The 24749-nt window shown below is 39.2% G+C and overlaps 2 protein-coding genes and 1 non-coding gene across 5 annotated transcripts in view; 2 read left to right on the forward strand and 1 right to left on the reverse strand.

Moving 5' to 3' along the window:
• The window catches only part of Usp6nl (USP6 N-terminal like), a 131168-nt gene that overhangs the window by 69126 nt on the left and 37293 nt on the right, over nt 1-24749 (reverse strand). The gene's annotated exons all lie outside the window — the stretch shown is intronic.
• On the forward strand, nt 1161-1595 carry LOC142848932 (small ribosomal subunit protein eS19-like). 2 transcript variants are annotated; one of them, XM_075971098.1, is made up of 2 exons: nt 1161-1365; nt 1506-1558. In XM_075971098.1, the coding sequence occupies exons 1-2, from the start codon at nt 1161-1163 to the stop codon at nt 1556-1558; spliced, it is 258 nt and encodes an 85-aa protein (XP_075827213.1). The 2 variants fall into 2 exon arrangements, with proteins under 2 accessions (XP_075827213.1, XP_075827212.1); XM_075971097.1 differs by having other exon boundaries at nt 1161-1595.
• Nucleotides 20024-20130, forward strand: LOC142849174 (U6 spliceosomal RNA). Its single transcript, XR_012910563.1, has one exon. It is a non-coding gene; the product is annotated as a U6 spliceosomal RNA (small nuclear RNA).

Raw genomic sequence — 24749 nt, forward strand, 5'->3', positions numbered from 1 at the left:
AAAAGCAAAGACATGTTTGTCTACTTCCCAACTAATAAATTATACGTTGCTAAGAAAATAGCACACAGTAACCAGGAAGTGGGCTGGCTGACTTCCACGACCTCAAATAAACATGCTTTGGTTAAGTTTCTATAAGAGACTATCCTCCTCCAATAAGAGTAATGGTTCCTCAACACTGCTGATTCCACTACACGCTGAGGTCTAAGTTTCTGAAATTTTGCTTCACTGGTATTATAAAGAGCCAAAGAGTTTTGTAGAATCTGCTTATTATAAACAAGTATGCAAGTTTTTCCAAAGTTAAACTGAAGCAGTCTGGTATTATTTCATATACCACTAAGTACAATAAAGCTTTATTTTTAAAAATATTTTGCTAGTTACCAATTACAAGTTGCTGGGCAGGAAAAAGAAGTTCCCCACAAAGGGCCTTTGCACCCTATATTCTGTCTCCCATTTATACTCCAGTTAATAGAATTCAGTCCTACACTTATTTTATTCAAGCTCCTTTCAATGTCTCTTTTATAAGTTTGTATAGCACATACATTCTTTGAAGCAAGGATTTATTAATTCTGAAGATGAAACTTTAAAGGCAGTATTTTTAACATACCCATCACTGGCAACTTATGAAGTATATAAATATTGTAAAGACTTTAGTATTTCCCAACAAAGACAGTTTCATAAAGCAAACTTAGTACTATCTACAAAGCTTAAGGGACAGAGCATGAATTTATTGTCTTCCTGCTTCAAGGAAGGCACAGCTGCTTCAGACAGCATCCACTTACTAAAACTCACACAAACTCACTTAGATATCACTTCAAATATCGATGTGAATAATTTAAAAGTAGAGCAAGGGCCTGGCTGGGGGGGGAGCTCAGTTGGTAAAGCACTTGCCCTACTCAGGTATGAAAACCTGAATTTGATCCTTAGCACCCACATAAGAATGCTAGGTGTGCTGGTGTGTACTTGTAACCCACCCAGCACTGCAGCAATGGCGATACCAGATCCTGGGGCTTGCTGGCAAGCCAGGTTAGCAAGATCACTGAGTCCCAGGTCCTAGGGAGAGACTATTTAAAAACCATGATAGATGGCTCCTGAAAAACATACTCAAGAACACTATAGCTATAGCGCCCTTTTTCCCTGGCTAGCAGCACGGCGGCCGCACAATGCCTGGAGTTACTGTAAAAGACGTTAACCAGCAGGAGTTCTTCAGAGCTCTGGCAGTCTTCCTCATAAAGTCCAGGAAGCTGAAAGTCCCTGAATGGGTGGACACAGTCAAGCTGGCCAAACATAAGGAGTTTGCCCCCTATGATGAGAACTGGTTCTACACACGAGCTGCTTCTACAGCACGGCACCTGTACCCGTGTGGCGGTGCCAGGGTTGGCTCCGTGACCAAAATCTATGGAGGACGGCAGAGAAACGGTGTCAGGCCCAGCCACTTCAGCAGAGGCTCCAAGAGTGTGGCCCGCCGCGTTCTCCAAGCCCTGAAGGGACTGAAAATGGTGAAAAAGGACCAAGATGGGGGCCGCAAGCTACCACCTCAGGAACAGAGAGATCTGGATAGGATTGCCAGTCAGGTGGCAGCTGACAACAAGCATTAGAACAAAGGATGCTGGGTTAATAAACTGCCTCATTCATAAAAAAAAAAAAAGAACACCTATAGCTTTCACACACACAGGTACGTACATGTACACTCACTCTACTTGTGTACCCCGCATGCAAACACAGACATAAAACCAGAGATGACATGGACAAACTCTTTACCTTACATGACCTCTAAAAGATAAGTATTTTCCAACTGTCTGGTGAGAAACCTGTACAACTGTACTATGTTATACAGTATACATAATACTACTGTATCTTCAATAAATAACAAATCCAGTGTGTGTACCCGCTTCTCAGAGTGCCAGTATGGATATCAGAGGATAATTTGTGGAAGCCAGTTCTCACCTCCTACCATGAAGATCCTGGGATTGAACGTGGACTATCGGGTCTGGTAGTAAACCCAACTGAGCCATCTCACAGGCCCTATTCTTAGCTTTTTTGTTGGGTTGGTTCCAGCAGGGTGGGAAGTAAAGTAGCCAGTGCTTTATCCTAAGACAAATTTTGAAAAATAATTACTAAAATAGCTACAACTTAAGTAGTTGTGTTTATGCCACCTGTGCATCTGGACCATACAGTGGGAGGAAGTCGGCCCAGACAGCCAGAGGAGATCCACACCAGCAGGGAAGGACACCTCAGAAGATGCTTGGAGAGAACGGGCTGTGCTGCTCCAGGAACCCGGGGAAGATCTGGCTTGGGCTGGAGGTGAGAAGGCATGAGAGGGGTCTGTTACTTGACATCTTAGCTCTGTGTGACATGTTTTCTTGCCTTAAAGCTCAGTTGTACAGCTTGTCCTTCGTTCCTTCCTCCCCTTGCTTGTTTTTTCTCAATTCTGTCCATTCCTTTTCTTTGACTAACTCTTCAGACAAGTCTTTGGCATTCTCTTGGTATTTGAAGATTTTACATTTTATCAATGCCAACTGTGCAGCAACTCCTAAAGGCAATATGTGACAATGTTTCCTGAAACACTGAATAGAAAAATCACTGACCTAGTGAGTCAGCCTCACTACCCAGCTAGTTCCTGTAGTTTTGTTTTTCTCTATCACAGCACAGAAAGTCATGGGGGTGCGGGGTGAACATGGAGGTGTGGATTAGCAACAAAACCTAAACAAAAATATGCAATAGTCTCAGGGAAAATAAGTAGTATCCTGGAAGTAATTTAAAAATTTTCTAGATACATTTATTTTATGTGTATGAACGTTGCCTACACGTATGTCCACACCCCACATGCATGCTTTGTACCCACAGAGGTCAGAAGAGATCATCAAATCCCTGGGAACTCAAATTAGAGAGAGCTGTAAGCCACTGTGTGGGTGCTGGGACTCAAACCAAGCCCACAGAAAAAGCAAGTGTTCTGGCCACTGAGCAGTCCCACTGAGGAAAGTTTTACTTGAGGGATTTATATGGTAACACAGCATAACCTCTCCAGATGTGTCTACGAGGTCACAAATCATGTATTTCCCCAGAATTCTGTTTGAAATTTTTTATATGAAACCCAATTCTCCAGTACCTGACAATAAATCATCAACACACTGTAAAAGATGAAACAAAATAACAACATAAATAGTACAGACTGTAACAAAATAAACAAAATGCTAATGTGAACTAACAATACTTCTGAGAAGAGCAAATGTGTGCGTTCTAATTTCTATGGAACTTTACTTTCCTGAATTTCTAACAGACATTACAAAGCATGTTTCTAGAATTACAAAGAATTTAGAAATACAGGGCTGGAGAGATGGCTCAGGAGGAAAGTGCTTGGCTTGCTATATGTGTAAATATTGGGCATGACAGATTACATCTGAACCCAGTGCTTGGGGCCAGGAGCTTGTTGGTCAGCCATTCTAGCCAAACCAGCATTAGTGACAAAGATTTGTCTCGTCTTAAAACAAAACAAAAACAAAAACCGTGGAAAGTGATAGAGGAAGATACTTAATATTAACATCTACATCTGGCTTCCCCCCATACACCGGCATACATACATGTACACAAACATACACCACACATGTATATCACACACCTAAAAATGAAATATTAACAAAAAAATCACACTGACATTGCAATTTATGGTTTTTAAAAATTGTACAAACGTATTTTAAGCTTTTTAACAATTGTGCTAAATAGAAAGCTAAACTTTCTCAATTTTCTTGTAAGACTTTAGCCAGATAGCTAGAAAACAACTTTAAAAAAACAGTCAGCTACACTAATCAGAATAATTCTGCCTTATCCCTATGGATACCTAGAACCTCAACTGACAACAACTAGTAGCCAGTCACGAAGTCAGTGAAAAGCAAACAAAAAGTACAGAACATGAGCCTATCTTGGGAAATGAGAGGGATTAAAGTTTCCAATATATTATTTATTGGTTCAAAATTTATGAGCACCATTTATTGCTCTTCATCTAACTACCACAATACAAATATGAAGTAAAAACAGTTCCTCCAAAAGATCACCATCTCCTGAGGGAACTGAGACTGCAAATTCTGTCCCTTAATGATGGTAACAGCAAAGTTAACCCTACAAAGCAACATGTGACAGAAGTGTTACAATAATGGCAGGAACTCATCATTTGAACAAGAGAGTCACATTGCAGAGTCCTTTGCCACTAAACCAGTTGTTTCATTTATGGTCACCTTAAAGCTCACCCGGAAAGACAAGTTAGTTATCATAATCTGAGCATTTTCCTTCACCTTCCTTCATCACAACTGGATAATCATCCCTTGGAACAGAAAATAAATATATACAAGAAAATAAGAGGGGTGGGACATAAAGGTAGAGTCTTTGCCTAGCATATGCCAGGCCCTGGGTCAACCAGAACCAAAATGAAAGACAGAAAAAGAAACAAAGAAAAAATAAGAAAGAGAAAGAAATCCCTGAGAAGACTTAGGAGAATGTGTGTCACCACAGAGCAAGGAAGGGGAATATAGGAGGGTCCTGGGGCTCGCTAGCTACTGCTCTATCCCAATGGGCTCTAGGCTCACAAAAGACTCGATCTCCAAAAAATAAGGTCAACAGCAATAAAGTAAGGTATCTGAAATTGACTTTTGGCTTCTACACACATGCACCTGTACATAAACCTGCACATCCACACGCACAAACAAGTACACACACAGACAAGGTATAATATCAATCTGTGCTGGCTAGTTTTATGTCTAGTTGACATAGCTAGAATCAACTGGGAATAGGGAATATAAATGGAGAAATTCCTCTAACAGACTGATCTGTGGACAAGATTGTGGGACAATTTTTGGATTGATGAATGATGAGAAGGCCCAGGTTACTATGGGTTATGCCAACTTTGGGCTGATGGTCCTTAGTGTTATAAGAATGTAGGCTGAGCACGAATGAGAAGCAAGGCAATAAACAGCATTCCTTCAAGGCCTCTGCATCAGTTACTGCTTATAGCTCCTGCCCTGACCTTCCAGACGATGGACTACAGGCTGTGAGCTGATATGAACCTTCGAGTTGCTTTTGGTCATGGATTTTATCACATTACAGACAGCCCTGACTGGCACCAAGACCTATAATCCAAACACTTGGAAAGTTAAGTTAGGAAAGGTGCTGAGAGTTGGAAGCCAGTCTGAGCAACAGACTTATACCCTGTCTCAAAAGATAAATAAATAAACAAAAACGGTACTCAAGCTGGGAAGGTAACTCAGTGGAAAATCATTTGCTATACAAGCCTGAAGATCTGAGTTTGGATCCCCAGAACTTATGAAAAAGTCAGATCTCATAGTATGTCTACATAATCTGTCACTCATCCTTGCATACATAGAAACACAAATAATTTTAAAGCTATTTGGGGACTAAGGCAGGAAGATCACAAGTTCAAGATCTGTCTGAACAACTTAGTGAGGTCCTATTGCAAAATCAAAAGTTAAAAGACTGAGGATGTATGTACGTCCATGGTACAGCACTTCTCTATCCTGCAAGAAGCCCTTGGTTTAGTCAACAGTGCCATAAATAAAGAGAAGGTGGGGATTCTGGGATTGTGCCTCTAACTCATTGAGGAAACTACCCAAAGTAACTGCCATTTGTAAGTCATCTAAATTATTTTTAATAAATATAACCAACTTGATAATACATCAAGAAAGCATAGAAATAACGCAAATAACTATCAATCCAGCCATTAAAAACCATGAAGCAGGGGCTGGTAAAATAGCTCACTGACTAACATTGCCTAATATCAAATCTGTTGATCTAAGTTTTGATGTGGGAGTGTCATATATCAATCTGTTGATTTCATTGGCTAAGCAATAAAGAAACTGCTAGGCCCATTGGATAGGCCCACCCTTAGGTGGGTGGAGTAAACAGAACAGAACACTGGGAGGAAGAGGAAGTGAGGTCAGACCCGACAGCTCTCCTCTGGGGAGCAGATGCCTTCAGCAGAGACGCCATGCTACCTGCTCCAGGGAAGACGCACGCTATGAAGCTCCGACCCAGGATGGACATAGGCTAGAATCTTCCCGGTAAGCGCACCTAGGGGCGCTACACAGATGATTAGAAATGGGCTAAATTAATATATGAGAATTAGCCTAGAAGAGGCTAGATAGAAATATTCCGCTCATATTACTACAATTGGCGCCCAGACGTGTGGCTAACTGAGTCCACATAAAGCCTGAGACAGCTTGGGAAGTAATTCTAGAAAAAAATGACAGCTTTGTGCATGGTTTCTTGGTAGCAGCACTCTCTCGGGTCTACTCTGCTTGCTAGAGGCAAGCAAGTGCCTCATCTAAGAGAGGCTTCCTGACTCAGCTTCAGCTGCAAAGCCTGCAGCTCATTAAGAGGTCCTGCCACGAAACACTTAAACGGTGTTGACGAAAAGCTGAACGCGTGCTTTTCGGTTTTCAGCCATAGCAGAAAAAAAGCTGCGCCGCTTAAAAATGCCAGCTTTCTGGGCCATCCTGCCAGGGAAAACTCTGACTGTCTGAGGCAGGAGGGCCGGCTACCGAGAGAGGATTTGAGTGTTGTCTGTTGTAGCTTGCTGGCTGGCAGGGACCTTGAATGCCATAGAGGTGTGGCTATAAACATGGCTGCAGCCTGTATATCCGCCATGAGGCTGGAAAGCTAAGGAATGGACTGGATCTAGCTGGCAAAGCCACGCCTTTAGTCCTACTGATATTGCTTGGTAAATTAAAGGCTCTTGTGGTCAGAAAAAGAGAGATAAACAGTAAAGAGAGATTCAAAGACAGAGAAAATTTCTGAATGGTTTAAAGTGTGTTAAAAATATATGCAAGCTAAAAGTTGAAGTTCTTAAAAAAAAGGAAGAGAGTTGTTGTGTGTCTTAGTACACACCTTTAATCCCAACACTTGGGAGGCAGAGGGAGATAGACCTCTGTGACTTGAAGGTGTGGTAGCACACGCCTTTAATCCCAGTGCCTAAAAGGCAGAGACAAACAGATCTCTGTGAGTTCAAGGTGTAGTAGCAAACACCTTTAATCCCAATGCCTGGGAGGCAGAGACAGGCAGATCTCTGAGAGTTCAAAGACAGCCTGGTCTACAGATATACGCTCAAAAAGCAAAAAGTTAACTTAGGAATGTCACAGCTTAGATTCTTAAGCACCTAGTGATTTAAAAGCACAAATCAAAAGTGCTCCTGGATAGTAAAAAATTGCAGATTCACAATAGGACAGATTCAGACCACGAAAGGAGTCACACTGTTGGATGAATGTACGTAGGCTTGGGAGAGAGAAGAAAAAGAATATAGAGAATAAAGTTAATGGTTTAAAAAAAAAGTAAAAGTAAAGTCTTTAAAGAGACAGAGTACAGATAGTTATAGATATAAATAAAAATAAGCCGCGTAAAGATGGAAAATTCACAGAGAGTCTGGATTATGTACATTGTGTTTTCTTTAAAATTTTTGACTGTGAAGGAGCTAAGTACAGAGAGACATTTCATTATATGGGCTGCCCAGTGGAACCAGAACGGATATCATGAGGGTATGATTTCAGAATTTGGATCTAAGGATATGATACTTTGGAAAAGAGATTCTTCTTTTGTTTTCACAGAGGATGAGACTCTATGGATTTCTTCTATTCCGATTTGGTATGATGGACCACGTCCTCCTGAAGGGTTGCTGTGAACATCTTCAGAAAATTGCTTTGCTCAACTGCCAACTGAGATGACCCTGGCACACAGGTTATACCATGAAAGACCTAATTAACGACGCCCCCATTCAGCAGGAAGCAGTTTGGAGAGAAAAAACTGCGCCCATGTTCCCAAATATAGTTTATAAATGTTCTTTTACATTTAAAGGGGGATATGATATAGACATGAATAATTTGCATTAGTATAGATTTTGCTTTATTGATAGAGATTTACGGTCAATTTTGTTATATGTATAAATGTTTCTGATGTAACTTTTACTTGATAACTGTTTTGTTATATGTAATTTTGCTATGTTAAGGTTAAAGCCTTCCTTTTTTTGTTTAAACAGAAAAAGGGGAAGTGATGTGGGAGTGTCATATATCAATCTGTTGATTTCATTGGCTAAGCAATAAAGAAACTGCTAGGCCCATTGGATAGGCCCACCCTTAGGTGGGTGGAGTAAACAGAACAGAACACTGGGAGGAAGAGGAAGTGAGGTCAGACCCGACAGCTCTCCTCTGGGGAGCAGATGCCTTCAGCAGAGACGCCATGCTACCTGCTCCAGGGAAGACGCACGCTATGAAGCTCCGACCCAGGATGGACATAGGCTAGAATCTTCCCGGTAAGCGCACCTAGGGGCGCTACACAGATGATTAGAAATGGGCTAAATTAATATATGAGAATTAGCCTAGAAGAGGCTAGATAGAAATATTCTGCTCATATTACTACAAAGTTTGATCCCTGGGACTACATGATAGAATTACACAAGGTGTCGAAGACACATGCATGGATACATGTATGTATGTATGTATGTATGTATATGTATACACACACATAATACATGGATGGACAATGGACAGATGAATAGACAGATGGATAGAATAAAAATATTTTTAAAGAATTATTTATTTATTTATTTATTTATTATGTATGCAGTGTTCTGTTTGCATGTATGCCTAAAGACCAGAAGAGGGCACCAGATCTCATTACAAATGGTTGTGAGCCACCATGTGGTTGCTGGGAATTGAACTCAGGACCTCTGGAAGAGCAGTCAATGCTCTTAACTGCTGAGCCATCTCTCCAGTCCCGAATAAAAATATTTTTAAATCTTGAAGCAAAATTACATGTACCAGCTAGGTACATGCCTTTAATGCCAGCACTCACAAAGTAGAGGCAGACAGATTACTATGAGTTCAAAGCCAGCTTGGACTACAGATGAGCCTTTGTCTTTAAAAAAAAAAATAAAACAAAATTACATGTACTTATTTGGATCATCTCCAAGACATATTTTAAACATGTAGTTGGAGGGAACAACCCAGGTTCTGAAAAATGGCCAGAAATGCCAGGGGTTAGAAATCTGCACAAAGACACACAGTAACCCAGTGGGTGCCCACAGAACTGATACTGGGTATGAATGGAGGGAGGAGCACTGGTATTTCTCTCTGTCACCTTCAGTGTACTTCTCATTGCTTATCATGTATATTTACCACCTAGTCGAGACACAAAACATGTTTTATTGGAAAGATAATATACACTGGAAGAAAACTTCTTGGGAAAAAAGCTGGAGATTTAACACAGCCTGTCCACACAAGGAACCAGACTGTGTCGGGGAGACTGGGGCACAGGGTGGCTCAGTTTTCTGACACACAAGCCTCCTTCCATGTGCTCACTTTCTTTGCTGCTCTAAAAGAAGCAATGATACAAATGAAGAGATAGACACAATGACCAAGGCCACAGCTACTGCTTTTCTCCTGTGATGAGAAGAATCCCACCAGATCGTTGAGGAGTATGCACGTGGTGAACAGAGGGAAAGAGATCGTCTTTGTCACATCTTCTCAATATGTGAACACATGAGAAGGCCCAGAGAAATAAACTCGATCACCTCAGTGATGAACAAAACAAAAAGATCTAAAGGTCACACAAATGCTGATAGAACCAAACACTATGCTATCAAAATCTGGTTCCAATATTTTAAGCTTAAGTATAAGCCAAGAAACAGATCACACTGTAATACTCTAGTCAATTTACCTTCCTGCAATGCACCTGAGTTGTTTTGAAACAGATGTCTTTTAGGAAGATTTTTCCTTTAAACTGCATTGCACAGGGTACTGATCTTGCCAACTAACCATAGTTTTGCCAAAACAACAACAACAACAACAACAAAAAACCAAAACAATGCTTTTCAAGAACAAAACTTTCAAGGTTAGCAAGGGATTAATACATACAAAAAAGCTTTAATAAACCTGCTAACATACAAATATTACCACCCTTGTTAATAGTACATTACTTTAACTTTTTGTATATGTCTGTGCATTAAGTGTGTGCGTGCATAAGCATGTGTGCATATAAGCATGTGTGTGCATGTTTGTAGAAGCCAGCAATCAACACCTGTTGTCTTCTTTTGTCACTTATCACTTTATTTTTTTTAAGACAAGGTCTCTAGTTGAACCTAGAGCTCACCAATTTGACTAGACTGGCTGTCAAATTAGTGTCTTGATGTCTGTTCCCTGGGGATCTGAACTCAAGTCATCATGGTTGCACACCAAGTTTTATCACTTGAGCCATCTCTATAGCCTCTACATGACTATTTTAATAGTCAGCCTAGTGGGATACTTCAGTTTATAAAATAATGATCCATAGTTGATAATGTCACAAACCCCCATGTGGAAGGCAAGATGTCTGTCCTCAAGATGCTTACACCAATGACAGTGCCCTTCAAGTAAGAAATGTACTTACCACAAAACTTTATCAGCAATGAAAGGCAACGGGGACTATCTCAAAACACACAATACGATCTATGGGAGACAACCAAGTTACTACACAACACCAACTGATTCTTACTTGAGAGAACTATTTAGCAGTTGGTAACTTAATCTGAAAAGGAGTTTATCTAAAGTTGGAAAAATTTTATCTAAAATTTCAATGTGAACACTCTGTTACTTCAATATCATAAAGAAAGACATGTGACTTTTCTTATAGGCCACACCTGAAGTCTGGCCCATTTGCTCCAGAAACCAGAAGCTCAGGCTGTTCTCATACTGCAAGTACATAGGAATGCCAACAGAAACTGAAGTTACTTCCTTTTGACACTATCAAGCACTATAATCTTTTGGAAAATGTGGTTATCTTCTATTACAACCATGCTGTGCAAAGGGCTTTCCTGTGGAATTATGTGTGGAATGCATGGATATCAGTAAACACTTGCAACCTTCAGCTCTCCTAAAGTCTAAAGTCAAGAGTTTTACAACAGTCTGTTTGATTTACAAAACCAATTCTGTCCCAAACAACTAATCCATCTACCAAAAATGCTACTTCATTTTTAATTTGCTTTTGTCCATTTCAACAACAATCTAAATGATTTCTCGGCAGCTCACTGATGTTAGCCTGGGCAAGTCACAGCTTGCCTGAGCTTGAGTCTCTTCAATGTGAGAGAAAAGATGTCAGGCAAAGAAACATTTACTATCAACTGTGCCAGGTGCTACTTAAAACAGTTCTAATACTCTAAACAGATGTTCAAGCATTCTATCATGTGTTAGCTCAAACGATGCTCGCTCTACTGTAGTCACAATTATTAAGTTGCACAAAAGGAAAAGGACACACTCTCAAGTGTCCGTGTGTTTCCCACAGCAGGTGGCGGAGCAGGACCTAAACACACGACAGTTGGAATCCAGAATCCACACTCAATAAGCTACAGCTGCCTATTAATTATAAAATAATAATCTTGCCCGGCTCATAAAATTCTTGTGAAGCTCATATTGAATCAGACTCATCTGAAAGTTTTTAAGTGCTATGTAAATATAAGGTACTCATTACCAAAGTCATGATTGAATGATAAAATTGACTGTGGAGTTACGTAAGGAAAAAAAGCTTTTTAATTTTTATTTATTTATTTAAGTTTAAAGGACTGGATTTTAAGATCAACCTCACATGACTAATGTTCTGAAAGATCTCTCCCTAGGTCACTCAGCTTCTCCTCCAATGCTTTCAGAGATGAAAATCTCACAAGCTCACAGGTCAGCCCATCCCAGCTTGAAATGTTCTTGCTATTATTAGAAATGTCTTCCTTTTTTTCCCAAACAAAATGAGGATTTTTTTTCACATGACAGCCCTATAAATACAAACCACTGAGATATTCTCACACTGCTCAACACATGATATTTAGTAAGGTCCTCTTTAAAACTTGCTCTCCAAATTCAGTGTGATACCCAAGAAGAGGGTCAAGTGCGCTCCGCACCGAGACTTTCCTGAGTCTACAAGCATTGCCTTGCCCTCCAGTGCTGGGCTGGCAAGGTGATTATATATATTAGCATTGACTTAATTAAAATCTCCCATTCCTCTTAGCAATTTTCTCCATCTCAGTACAAAAGTTGATATGGTATTTTTAATGTTTTTTCATCATGGCCCATAATTCTAGCCTGTAAATCTAAATTTCATATCCATACTTTATCAACTATACTTTCTCCACTCCCTTTATAAATCCAGTTATAACTAAATTTTCATCCTAGTCACCAAAAAATGGTTCAATAATCTAAAACCCTAAGACATTCTAGCTAATACCTTGACTCTGACTGAATACAATAAATTAATACGGTCTAGTAATTAACTATAAGATTCTTACATGATATTTTCTCCACCATCATTTGTTCTCCTAGAATATAGCAGGTACATATTTTTATTTATTTTTGCATACTTATTTATTTACATAATTGTTTATTAAATACCCTAACACCCCAAATATCATTAATAGTTCCTTAGGCTGCCTATTCTTTCAAACAATAAATACACACATATATGAGAAAAATATATATCTATATGAAAAAAACATAAAAATGGTTGTTTTAGTTAGCTCATGCTTATTATGCCTGAAAAAAAATCCTAACAAATATTTTCTTTCAATAAAGGAATAATAAAACTTTCTAAAATATTTTTAAAATTTTCAGAGATATTTATCACTTATTTGTGGGTATATGAGTCTATGGGAAGGTTGCACATGTACCACAACCTGTGTACAGAGATCAGAGGACAATTGGTTCTCACCTACCATGAAAGTTTTGGGGAATCAAACCTGGGTTGTCCTGCTTGGCAACATCTTACCCATAATGAGTTACTTTGCAGCCTAGCAGCCTTGATTTTTTGTTTGTTTGGTTGGTTGGTTGGTTGCTTGCTTGCTAGGTTTTTTTGGTTTGGTTTGGTTTTTTTTACAACAAGGTTTCTTGTTAGGTCCTAAACTCACAAAGCTAGCAAGCCACAGGGATCACCTTCTCTCCACCTCCCTAGTGAGTGTCCATATAGCTTTATAAGTGGGTTCTGGGAATTAAACTCCAGTCCTGAGCTATGTCCCTAGCCCTTCTTATTTTCACACTTCTTACCAGTTATAAGCTTTCTCTTCCATTTTTCACTAACACCCTTTAAAAGGCAAACTCAAAGAGCTCCCAAAGCCATTCTATTTTGTGTATGTTCCTTTATCTTTTCCTTCTCACAAAATAAGTAGTGGCTATAGATTGTCTTCTGATTCTTCCAGGCTATGGGTATTATCTAACCCTAATTAACTCTAATGCTCTTTCCTAAAGACAATCACATACCACTACTGGCACATAAACTTTTCTTGTAAATATAAGAAGTTGCCATTGCCATCATTTTTACCTATTAACAAATAACTTGATAGCTGGAACTGTCCTTGAAAAGCAGTTCCTTTCACTGCCCCCATAACCTCCTAACATACACACTTAAAGCAAGAAAACAAAATGGATTTATACATGTATAATTAAGCTCTACTGCCAGGTTCAAATTCTTACTGGAAGAAAAAAAAGATGGCTATAAGTGGTAAGATTTCATAGACTCAAGGGGTGTCAACAGAAACTCACAGGGAAATGACATTCATTTAAACACATTGTTCTGAAATAAACAGTTTATCTCTATTAGGGAAAAATAACTTGGCCGTTACTTCTTACAGTACACAAGAATTAAGTTGTAATAAATCACACACACACACACACACACACACGAGCAAGAATTACCAAATTTGTACCTTCAAAGCATTGAGTATGCAATTTTTTCTTTTAACTAAAATAAGCACAAACTATAATAGAAAATTGACAAAAAATAGATAATATCAAAATTAAAAACTTCAACAAGAAAGATGGCTCTGTGGTTATGAGCGCTTGCTGCTCTTGCTGAGGACCCAGATTTGCTGGGTTTCCCAGCACCCACATGGCCTGACACCATCTGCAACTCCAGTTCCAGAGGATGCAATGCCCTTTTCTGGCCTCTAAGGGCACCAGGCACACCAAGCAAAGCCCTCATAGACATAAGATATAAATAACTCTCTCTAAAATATTAAAACTCCTATTCTGTTAGAAGTACAATAAAAAAGACAAACCAAACACTAGAAGAAGACATTTGTAAGACACATGCCATCTGATGAAAGGCTTATTTCCACTCAAAACACAACTCCAAATATAAGGTGTTTTTTAATAGGCAAAAATGTATTTGAACAGACACATCACAAAAGAAGAAAGCTGAACAGCCAAAGAGTATACAAAGACAGCATCACCCATCATCAGGGGGAGGCAAATCAAACTACAATGAGATACTACTATAAATAAAGTCAAAGGAATGAAAGAAGGTGACAACAATAAAAAGCATCCAGAACTCTCAGACAGTAGTGGTGAGAAGACAAAATGATTCAGCCACATTAAAGAGAGGAATCACATATGTTAAAGGTAAACTCTGCCACACTACCCAGCTTCTCATTGCCAAATACTTATCCCAAGAAATGAAAACACATACTTAATAAAGATTGTGTAAACATTCATACAGTTCAAAACTAGGAACAATCTAAATGTCAGCTGGTAAACAGGTTGGAAAATTGTGGTCAATTCATACTTTGGAATACTGTTCAACAAAAAAAGAAGAGAACTACTGACAGCATAGACTGACACCAATTTCAAACCCAAAGACCTCCTACTGTGTAAATGTATTTATATGAAATTCTAAAGAAGAAAGAACTACAGTGTCAGAAAGTGCAGCAGTGAGTACCTGAGGCTGTCAGAGCACAAAGCACAAGAAAACAAAAAATATTTAGGCTTCTTGGTGGAACTATTCTGTATCAGGAAGTGACAGTGATCATGTGACTATATAAAATTACCAAAATTCATCAAGATGTACTTCAAATGGATGGATCGTATTTTATATAAGTTACACAGCAGTAAACCTGGAAAAGTAAAAGCTCTGACAATCACTGAGTATTTTCAATTTTGCTTTATTATACTCAAACTTCGTATTTTCAAGAATTTATCTTCTAATCTTCCACTTCTAGACTGTTATAAAAAGCAAAGATATGAGCAGTACAAAAAGTGCATACCGGCCAGCTGGGCATGCAGCCCACAGCCTTCCAAACAGGACCTGCTTTTTACTGCACGCCTGTGGCACAAACTTTGGAGGCCAGTTACTTCCTCAAGATTTTACTTAAGTGATAGCCCATAAGGTGATTTTACCTTCATGCCTAGGAGCCAGTCACTTTCTGTTCCTTCTCAAATTCACTATGGTTGACTCCTACCACTTTTCCATTTCCAACCTAACAGGTACTTCCCCAGGAAAATGTCTGTTGTATGACACCCTGTGTCTTTCTTCACAGAAAATTCTGAACTCATCATCTCTTTGTGTGGGGCTTGTTTTCAACTTCTCTTCTAGCTCATGGCTCAATGTGCAGCATTTGATTTGCTAGTCTAACCAGTGCCTGGAACAGGACCCTGACACTTAATTGCTGCTCAATAAAATGACAGAACGGCTAATCACACCATGGTGACATGGGTACTACAGCAAGCATGCAAAAACTGGCTCGAGAGGTTAATGGTACAGCAGCGCATTAGCTCCTAAGGGGTCAGATTCTGGCCCTTCTGATGCCAAGTCCTAGCCAATTAACTACATGTTAAGTGTCAATCAGTAGCCTAACAGTCACTGATCTCTACAGCAGACTATGTTAGGCTTATGTACCCAGGATCTTAACTGAGATCCCAACATAGTCTGAAAAGTGTTCACATTTCTTTCCTGAAATTTTATTTGATCAAATGTTTTTTGAAATGGCTGTGTCAGAGTGATTATTTTACTAAACTGAGATATTCAGCCTGACTGTACTTCCTAGAATAGACACTAATTAGCTACATATAAATTTATCACATTCCTTATGTAAGGGATGTACATTTCCACTAAGTAATACAGTTCTTGCATGTTCATTCAATTAACAGGGGTCTCTTGTCTCACTTGAGATTAACAGGAGTCTGTTGTCTCACTATTCTGACACACTACTAGCTCTCACTAGACTACACTTCCTGCCACGACCAAAGAGCAAAACAAGACACTATGTGTAAAGGCTTTTAATGTACTTATATAATTGCATATATGCACCAATTTTTAAAAAAAAAGACGACGTTCAGCAATGTGAGACTTTCTACAATGATTCTATTCACTGGGGAGAAAAAAAAAACCCAGAATGAAAGAGTTTTTGAATGACAGTGAATTTAAACAGTGAGTCAGAATGAGTCAGCCTTAAGTATAGAACTCAAAATTGTAAAGGGACACTACCATAAATCCTGTGATGTCAGTCTTAATCCTCTTCAAAATAAGGAAATAATGCTGCTGAGTTCTTAGCATAGCCGTGGTTTTGCAATGTGTGTGACTGCATGGTGTAAAGACTAAACTTGCAGTGCTGCCTGTGGAAACGGGTGCTAGGAAATGTTCATCCTATACAACTGGCTGCAACCACAGGCTTGGTGAAGTTAACTAATACTTTTTTGGATAAGAATAAGATGAGCAAACTCTTTTATATTGTGGTAATACAATTTACATCATGCAGAAAATTCATAAATGCCAAACACTCCTCCTCATTTACTTCTTCCACCTATAGCATTAGCATCCCGGGCTTTAAACTCAAAAGCTTGGTGTCATTTTAACAATTTCTCCTTCACACTATATACAAAATTGCTTTGTATTCTTCTCAATCTCCTTGAATTTTTAATTTGTCTCACTATTATATAAGCCCACAACCATATATTGACCATGGAATTCAAACATTTGTTGAATTCAAAATAAAGGTACAATAATTGCCAAGTCATACATGGCTTGCCAATAATAACCAATACTAAAATCCAAGCCTTTAGAACAATTCTACAGCAACTTGAATTTCTATGTTTCCTTGTAAAGAATAAAGAAAATGTGATTTAGACAAGAATACCAGAAATAACAGATTACTCACTCATAAAACCAAGGTCAAGGGACTACAACTCCATCCACTCATTAATCAACTCTAGTAATTAGTACTAGATAGTTCACAGAATAGCACAAATCCATGATGTCTGTCGATCAAGGAAGGAGAAAGGGAATGAGAGAAGAAGGAAGAGACAAAGTGGGGGGATGGGACCAACACCAAGTAAGTTTTTTTTTTCAAGAATCAGATTCAATGCAATCACTAAAATTAAAAACTCAATTTGACACCAAATTAGATACAATTGAAAAGATCAACTTTTTAGACAAATCTGAAAACATCTGAAAGATTGTAAGAAAAAAAAATGAAAGGGATATGAGATCATGGGCAACATTTAAAACTCAAGGAAATAGTATAGCATATTTACTATCAGAGTCCCAGAAATGGAAGACAGTGGAGATGCAGTTTTTGAAGAAGTAATAAAAAAATTAAAAGGACAAAACAGTATCAATTACCATTAATATTAACAACTCCAGGCACTTAGGAGAAACACTTACAAAAATTAAAGGGCAAAGAAGAAATCTTAAAAAGCAGAGAAAGGGCCAGAGAAGTTTTCAATAAGTGGGAATAAAATTCCTAAACAAAAACTATGATAAAAAGACAGTGAAATAACAACCTTAAAATACCGAAATAAAATTACTACCAACTTAACATTTCAACTATTTTTAAGAACATCCCTCCAAATTTAAGGAAAAGACACTTGCAGATAAGCAGAACTGGAAGGGCACACCCTGACACTGAGCTCATTCCTAGTCTTCTGGTATCTGTACCTGGACACCTGTACTGTTAATCATTCCTAGTCTTCTGGTATCTGTACCTGGACACCTGTACTGTTAATCTCAACGTCTCTGACCCTGTGGTCACTGCACCTTTCCATCTGTACAATGTAAATGTGCCCCTCCCTCCAACTCCTGCTCCTATGGACCATCACACTCATTTATTTCAGGTGAGTTGCTATAAACAAACCCTGCCATTTAATCCTAGTCAAATTGCAAGTATCATACTTAAGTTATATTTTAAAATCTCAAACAGATTAACTCTCTTCTGGTACAAAAGAAGGGCAAACATGAGGACTACTTTCTTAGAGTTCTTGGTCAATGTTCAAATCCAAAGTACAAAGACTACATTTAAGCATAACTTATTTTGCCAAATATTAGGAGATGTTTTATAATTATCTAGATGACATACTTAGTTCAAATGCTAACACAATTTAATTTTTTAAAAAACACTTTAGGGGGAAAATCATAGAAAAGCAATAATAGCCATTAAGACTTAAAATTCCTAAATTAAGAGTTCAAGTAGTAAATGTATTCTGTCTAAAACCACAGACTCTGTGTGTGTGCATACATATACCAATATAAAAATACTGTTTACAATACCCACACTATAACACACAAACTGAGTTAGAGGAGTCTCTGGAAATTATAGATTAAAAATATAAATGCTTCGGCATATTTAAGTTAAAGGCAATACTTACTGATCCAAATAACAACGTCTACTTCACACTCTAAGGCAAAAGAATTAGAATCTCAGACTGAACATGGGTGCCTGCTTTTAAGCTCAGTACCTGGGAGGCAGAAATAGGCAGATCTTTTTTGAATTCAGAACCAACCTGGTCTATACAGCAAGACAAACAAAACAAAATTCAAATTTCAAAAACACCTTTAAAAAGTATATAGTCTAAGGACATTTTTAAACTCACTAATAGCAACTTCCATTTCTTAAGTTAAGCAACACTTCACTTACCAAGCTGTCTCAAATAACAAAGAAGCAGAGACCCAGAGGCTAACAAAGAAAGGGGGAAAGATTTCTAAAAGGTAAAAGTAGGGTTTCAAAAAAAGGTCATTATCCAGAAACAAGTCTCTCAAAACCTTCACTCAAAGCCAATTTATCCATTTTCATTCAGAATGACTTTTACAAACAATTAAGAGCAAGTTGATGGTTGCTTTTATTCCAAGTTAAAGACTAGACACAGAAAATTAGAGATGGGGAACGTACATTAAAATAAGTCAGAAGACAGGGGATAGAAAGGTAGCTTAGCCTTTGCTAAGCTCTTCCACGGGACCCAAGTTCAGTTCCCAGCAACCACATTACATTCATCAGCTCACAATCACCTGTAACTCCATCTCTGCAGGGATCTGACACCTCAAACCTCCTTGGGTACCTACACTTAAGTATACACGCTCACAGAGACACATATAGACACACACACACACACAATTAAAAACAATAAAAAACAAATCCTTTTTTTAAAAGTCATGAAAAAATTAACTATAAAAAGAAATAAAAACTACCAGGTGGTGGTGACTCACGCCTTTAATCCCAGCACTTTGGAAGTAGAGGCAGGTGGATTTCTGTAAGTTTGAGGCCAGCCTGATCCACAAAATGAGTTCCAGGACAGCCAGGACTATTACAAAGAGAAACCCTGTCTCAAAGAGGATTTAAAAAAAAGAAGAAGAAAAGAAAAGAAAAGAAAAAGAGAGAGAAAGGAAGGAAGGGAGGGAAGAAGGAAGACCACTTAAACTAAAATCTATTTTGATTGTAGACTAGGAAAAATACTATAGTCTATATGTGGTAAGATGCTAAAATAAAATTTCAAGTAATTTCATCAAAAATTCTTAAAATAGGGACTGGAGAGATGACTCATGGGTAAGAACACTGACTGTTCTTCTAGAGGACCCAAGTTCAAGTCTCAGCACCTATATGGAAGCACAAAATCATCCTTCACTCCAGTTCCAGGGATCCAAAGTCCTCTTCAGACAAAAAGCATGCACTGTTGTACAGATATACCTAAACCTCCATGTGTATAAGATAAAAGTATTTTTTAAAGACTTGTGCTTCTTGCATTAAAAAAGAAAGATGGCTCAACAGTTAAGAGTACGTGCTGTTCTTCCAAAAGATCAAGCTGAGATCCCAGCACCACATCAGGCAGCTCACAATAGCTGCAACTACAGCTTTGGGTTTCTGACACTTCTGGTCTCTGCAGGCATCAACACTCAACTCACATGCACATACCTACAAGAAGACACACACACCTACATAATTAAAGATGTTAAAAAATATTTTAAAAGTAACATCAGCGATCACTTTGGCAGCATATTACTAAAATTGGAATGACACAGAGAAAATTAGCATGGACCCTATCTAGGCATGACATGTAAATTCATTAAGTGTTCCATATTAAAAAAGAAATCACACTGGGGACAGTGAAATGGCTTATCAAGTAAAGGTACTTGCCACCAAGCCTGAAGACCTGAACTCAGTCTCCAGAATCCACATGGCAAGGAGAGTCAACTTGGACAACTTGCTCTCTGACCTCCATATGCGAACCATGTACACGCAAAAAAATAAATAAATAAATGTTGCTAAAGCTCACACATAACACTTAGTTTTCTAATCCACCAGCTAATACATTCTTGCAAGATAGTCAAGTCATGCAGAGATCTGTCAAGAAAGGTGAAATCTCTGGTAGCCCTGAGGATGCAGCAGGGGCAGCTTGTCTTGGTGGTAACCAACAGCTCTCTAACTGGACTTAAGACCTGCCCTACAAGAGAGAGACCATGTCTAGTAGTAGGAATCTAGCTAAATGCTCAACACTAGTGAAGTCATGATTATTACAAGAGAATCTATAGCCACTAATTTACTAATAATCCCTAATAACAATCTATAAACAACTGTCCTTATACCCACAGAATAGTTAGACCTCATCAAGGAAACTTCTCTTTGCAACAGATGAACATCACTACAGAAAACCACAACCAATCAATATGCAGAGTTGCAGAGCCCAGGCCCAATGGATACAACTACAAAACACTCCCTTACCTTAGGCTCAGAGAACATTGCAAAAGGGGTATGGGAATGTATGAGAAAAGATTCTAAGAGCCAGAGAATCAGGGAGCCTGCCATAAGATTGTGTCTCCTAGTAATGTCAGCCACCCATAAAGTCTCACCAACATGACTGTGAGCTGAACAAGGATGACACCAATGACTAAGCCACACTGAATGGAGAAAAGCCCATGAGACCTCAACCCTACACACAGAACTATAGGCTACTGAGGAAAGCGGGGAGAGGAAAGGTGGTCCTCCTCAGGGAAAAGCATACCAATTGGTTGTCTAGTGCTAAACAGTCGGTCCTGAAAACATACATACAGGAAGCATTATTTGGACTGAATAGGTTATATTTGGGAAAACACATGGATAGTCATACAATTACATAAATGCAATAACAATTAGTTAAGAATTAAAAAGTCATAAATTTGAAGGAGAGCAGGAAGGGGAACAGAGGAGGGCTTGGAGCGAAGGGAAGGGAGAAATGCTGTAATCAAATAATAATCTTAAATTCTTTTAAATTAAAAATACAATCTCATTCCTCTCCTCCCTTTCTCAATCCTACTCCCCTATGTTAATGGTATTTTCAAAACTTTCTCCTTTGCACATTCCAAACAGATATATAATGATATCATACTCATACACGGATGATACATAAGCATACATATACAAAAGCATGCAAAGAGTTGTACTACCCATGTTCTTTAAAACTTTTCAACTTCTTTCCCAGGTTGTTCAGTTCCATTACACTGTCCTCGCTGTGGGAATATATTATAGTGCATAAACATCTCGTCTACTGGCAGTCTCTAGTAGAGCGGGGAGACTGAAACAACGCAATTGTACGGGCCTTACTGCATTCTGTGTGTGGAGGAAAAAATATTAACTTCTTTACAACACTGAGCCACAGACTGGAATAGGCAATCAAGATGAAATAAAGACTAAAAAACATGTACCAGGAGCCAGGGAGATGGCTCAGTAGGAAAAGGTGCTTGCCACACAAGCCTTATGGCCTGAGTTTGACCCCTAGAGTCCATGTTAAAAAACCAGATGCAGTGGCATGCACCTGTTATCCCATTAGTCCTATTGAGAGACAGGAAGCAGATACTGGAGAACTGACCAGAAACTCCTGGGCCAGCTAGCCTGGAGTGACTGCAGAAACAAGACAGGCCCTGCCTGAGCAAGGCAGAATGCAAGAGCCAACTCCTGAAAAGTATCTCTAACCTCCACACTCACTGCGGCACAAGCACATCTGCAGTAGCACACAGACTTGGAGGCCTGATGGGGAACCTTCTTCAGCCAATGACCTTTAAGAGGCTGGGCCAGGTTGGGGCATGACTTTTTGGGTACACAGAGAAAACCACCTGCCCACCCCACGCTCAAGAGTTCTCTCGCCCATTTGCATGCAAAATTCAAGAAGTCATTGTTTTTTACTGCTGAGTAGTACTCTAATATGTATATATTCCATACTTTCTTCATCCATTCTTCCATTGAAGGGCATCTAGGTTGTTTCCAGGTTCTGGCCATTACAAACAATGCTGCTATGAATATAGTTGAGCATATACTTTTGTTGTATGATAGGGCATCTCTTGGGTATATTCCCAAGAGTGGTATTGCTGGGTCCAGGGGTAGGTTGATCCCGAATTTCCTGAGAAACCGGCACACTGCTTTCCAAAGTGGTTGCACAAGTTTCCTGAGTGAGGTAAGCCAGACCCAAAAAGAGGAACATGGGATGTACTCACTCATATTTGGTTTCTAGCCATAAATAAAGGACACTGTGCCTATAATTTGTGATCCTAGAGAAGTTAAATAAGAAGGTGAACCCAAAGAAAAACATATAGACATCCTCCTGGATATTAACCTTCAGTAGGCGATGAAAGGAGACAGAGACCCACATTGGAGCACCAGACTACAACCCCAAGGTCCAAATCCGGAGCAGAAGGAGAGAGAGCCCAAGTAGGGAACTCAGGGCCACAAGGGGTGCACCCACCCACTGAGACAATGGGGATGATCTATCGGGAACTCACCAAGGCCAGCTGGACTGGGTCTGAAAAAGCATGGGATAAAACCGGACTCACTGAACATAGCGGACAATGAGGACTGCTGAGAAGTCAAGAAACATGGCACTGGGTTTTGATCCTACTGCACGTACTGGCTTTGTGGGAGCCTAGGCAGTTTGGATGCTCACCTTACTAGACCTGGAAGGAGGTGGGAGGTCCTTGGACTCCCCACAGGTCAGGGAGCCAGGTCTGCTCTTCAGGCTGATGAGGGGGAGTTGATTGGGGGAGGGGGAGGGATATGGGAGGCGGTGGCAGGGAAGAGACAGAAATCTTTAATAAATAAATAAATTTAAAAAAAAAGAGTTCTCTCACACACGCTCCCCCCCCCCCCGCGTTCAAGAGTTCTCTTGCGTGCGGTCTCTCTCTCTCTCTCTCTCTCTCTCTCTCTCTCTCTCTCTCTCTCTCTCTCTCATTCCCACACACCCTGAGGTTGAACCTCTCATTCCTGTTCCATGAATTTATTTTTCCCTTACAATAAATACTAATCTTGGAATACTCTTTTGGAGTTAGTTTGGGATTATTTGACTCGCCCCCCCCTTTACGCATCCATCTTCAGAAGCACACACAATAAATAAGTTTAAAATAAACAATTCAAGTTTACCAACTTGGCTCTTACCTATAACACACAATTACACTAAACATCACTCACATTGCTGTGGCCAGTCTCGGGCAGATGACATTTCATTAGTGTGTCCCTGAATTGTCAAACACTGGAGGTTCCTATATAATATTCACATAACTTCTCTGCTAATAAGAACCCAAATCATTTTAACAGAAATGCTGCAAGATTTAAAATGAAAAAAAGCAGATTCCCTAACAGCTTGCAGTGGTGGTCACATGGTGGTTGTGTGTGGTTTAGAAGAAAGCACTGGGTTTCCTTACACATGTACCACTCACTCTAGATTTTTTTTCTTTTTCCTTCTGATGATTTTTGGACCTAAGGATACAAAACAGCAGCTAGCCCACACTCACAAAGGCAAACACTGAACAGAAAAGGCTACTGTAACCGCTCTACCGAGTCCATCTACCTGTACAGCTTGAACTATTCACCGAGCTATAAGCTTCTTCCAGCTATATGCAATTCTAATGCTACATATCATTCTCATACTTCTGACACCAAGCATCTTCTCATGAGTTAGCAGCCATGTACACTTCTAACCCCTCTGCTGCATCTGTCCAATCTGCACTCTGTTATCTCAGTCCACAAACAGAACTGCGGTGCATGGGAACCCACTATAGTAAGGTCTCTTCCTTTCCTTTCTTCAGTCATACTCCAAATTTCCCATTTCCAAATGCAGGTTTCTCACGGTAATCAGCATACAGGAGCACATAGCTGCCTACCAGGTGTGTACACAGATAAACCCAGCCAAGGAGAGAGAAACCATAAGCAGGAAGCAGGAGCTTCAGAACCACTACTCCAAAACACTGCTTCATTGACATTTTGGATTGTGCACTTTACAGAAAGATAAGGGCCTTCACAAAATTATTTAAAACTTCAAGGAATATTGAAAAATTCTTAAGAAATACTTTCATTAGTCTAAGCCATATTTTTAAGATCCAGCATCCATAATTTGTTAATGTTTCTGGTAACTGCAGTGATGAACCCAGCAGATGTTCAGGTAATCATCATTAAAAGCTCTCCATGACTAAGTAGTATAATGACCTTTATTAATCACTGCATCTGGTATCTGCCAAACAGGAGAGAAACAATACTCAAGCAGCCGGTTTTCAAAGAGTAACAAGTTACTTGAATGAAGATGTTTCAGCACGTTTAAATGACATTTAAATTATATTATGATAGTGGTACAAACAAACATTTAATTCCAAGCACCAATCTAAATAACTATTGAAACCCAAATTACTCTCTGGAGAATGTTCATAATATCTACTGGGCAGTTTGTTTCAGTAGTAAAGTCATA

The sequence above is a fragment of the Microtus pennsylvanicus genome, chromosome 4, assembly GCF_037038515.1.
Source record: "Microtus pennsylvanicus isolate mMicPen1 chromosome 4, mMicPen1.hap1, whole genome shotgun sequence".
In the NCBI taxonomy this organism is placed as follows: Eukaryota; Metazoa; Chordata; class Mammalia; order Rodentia; family Cricetidae; genus Microtus; species Microtus pennsylvanicus.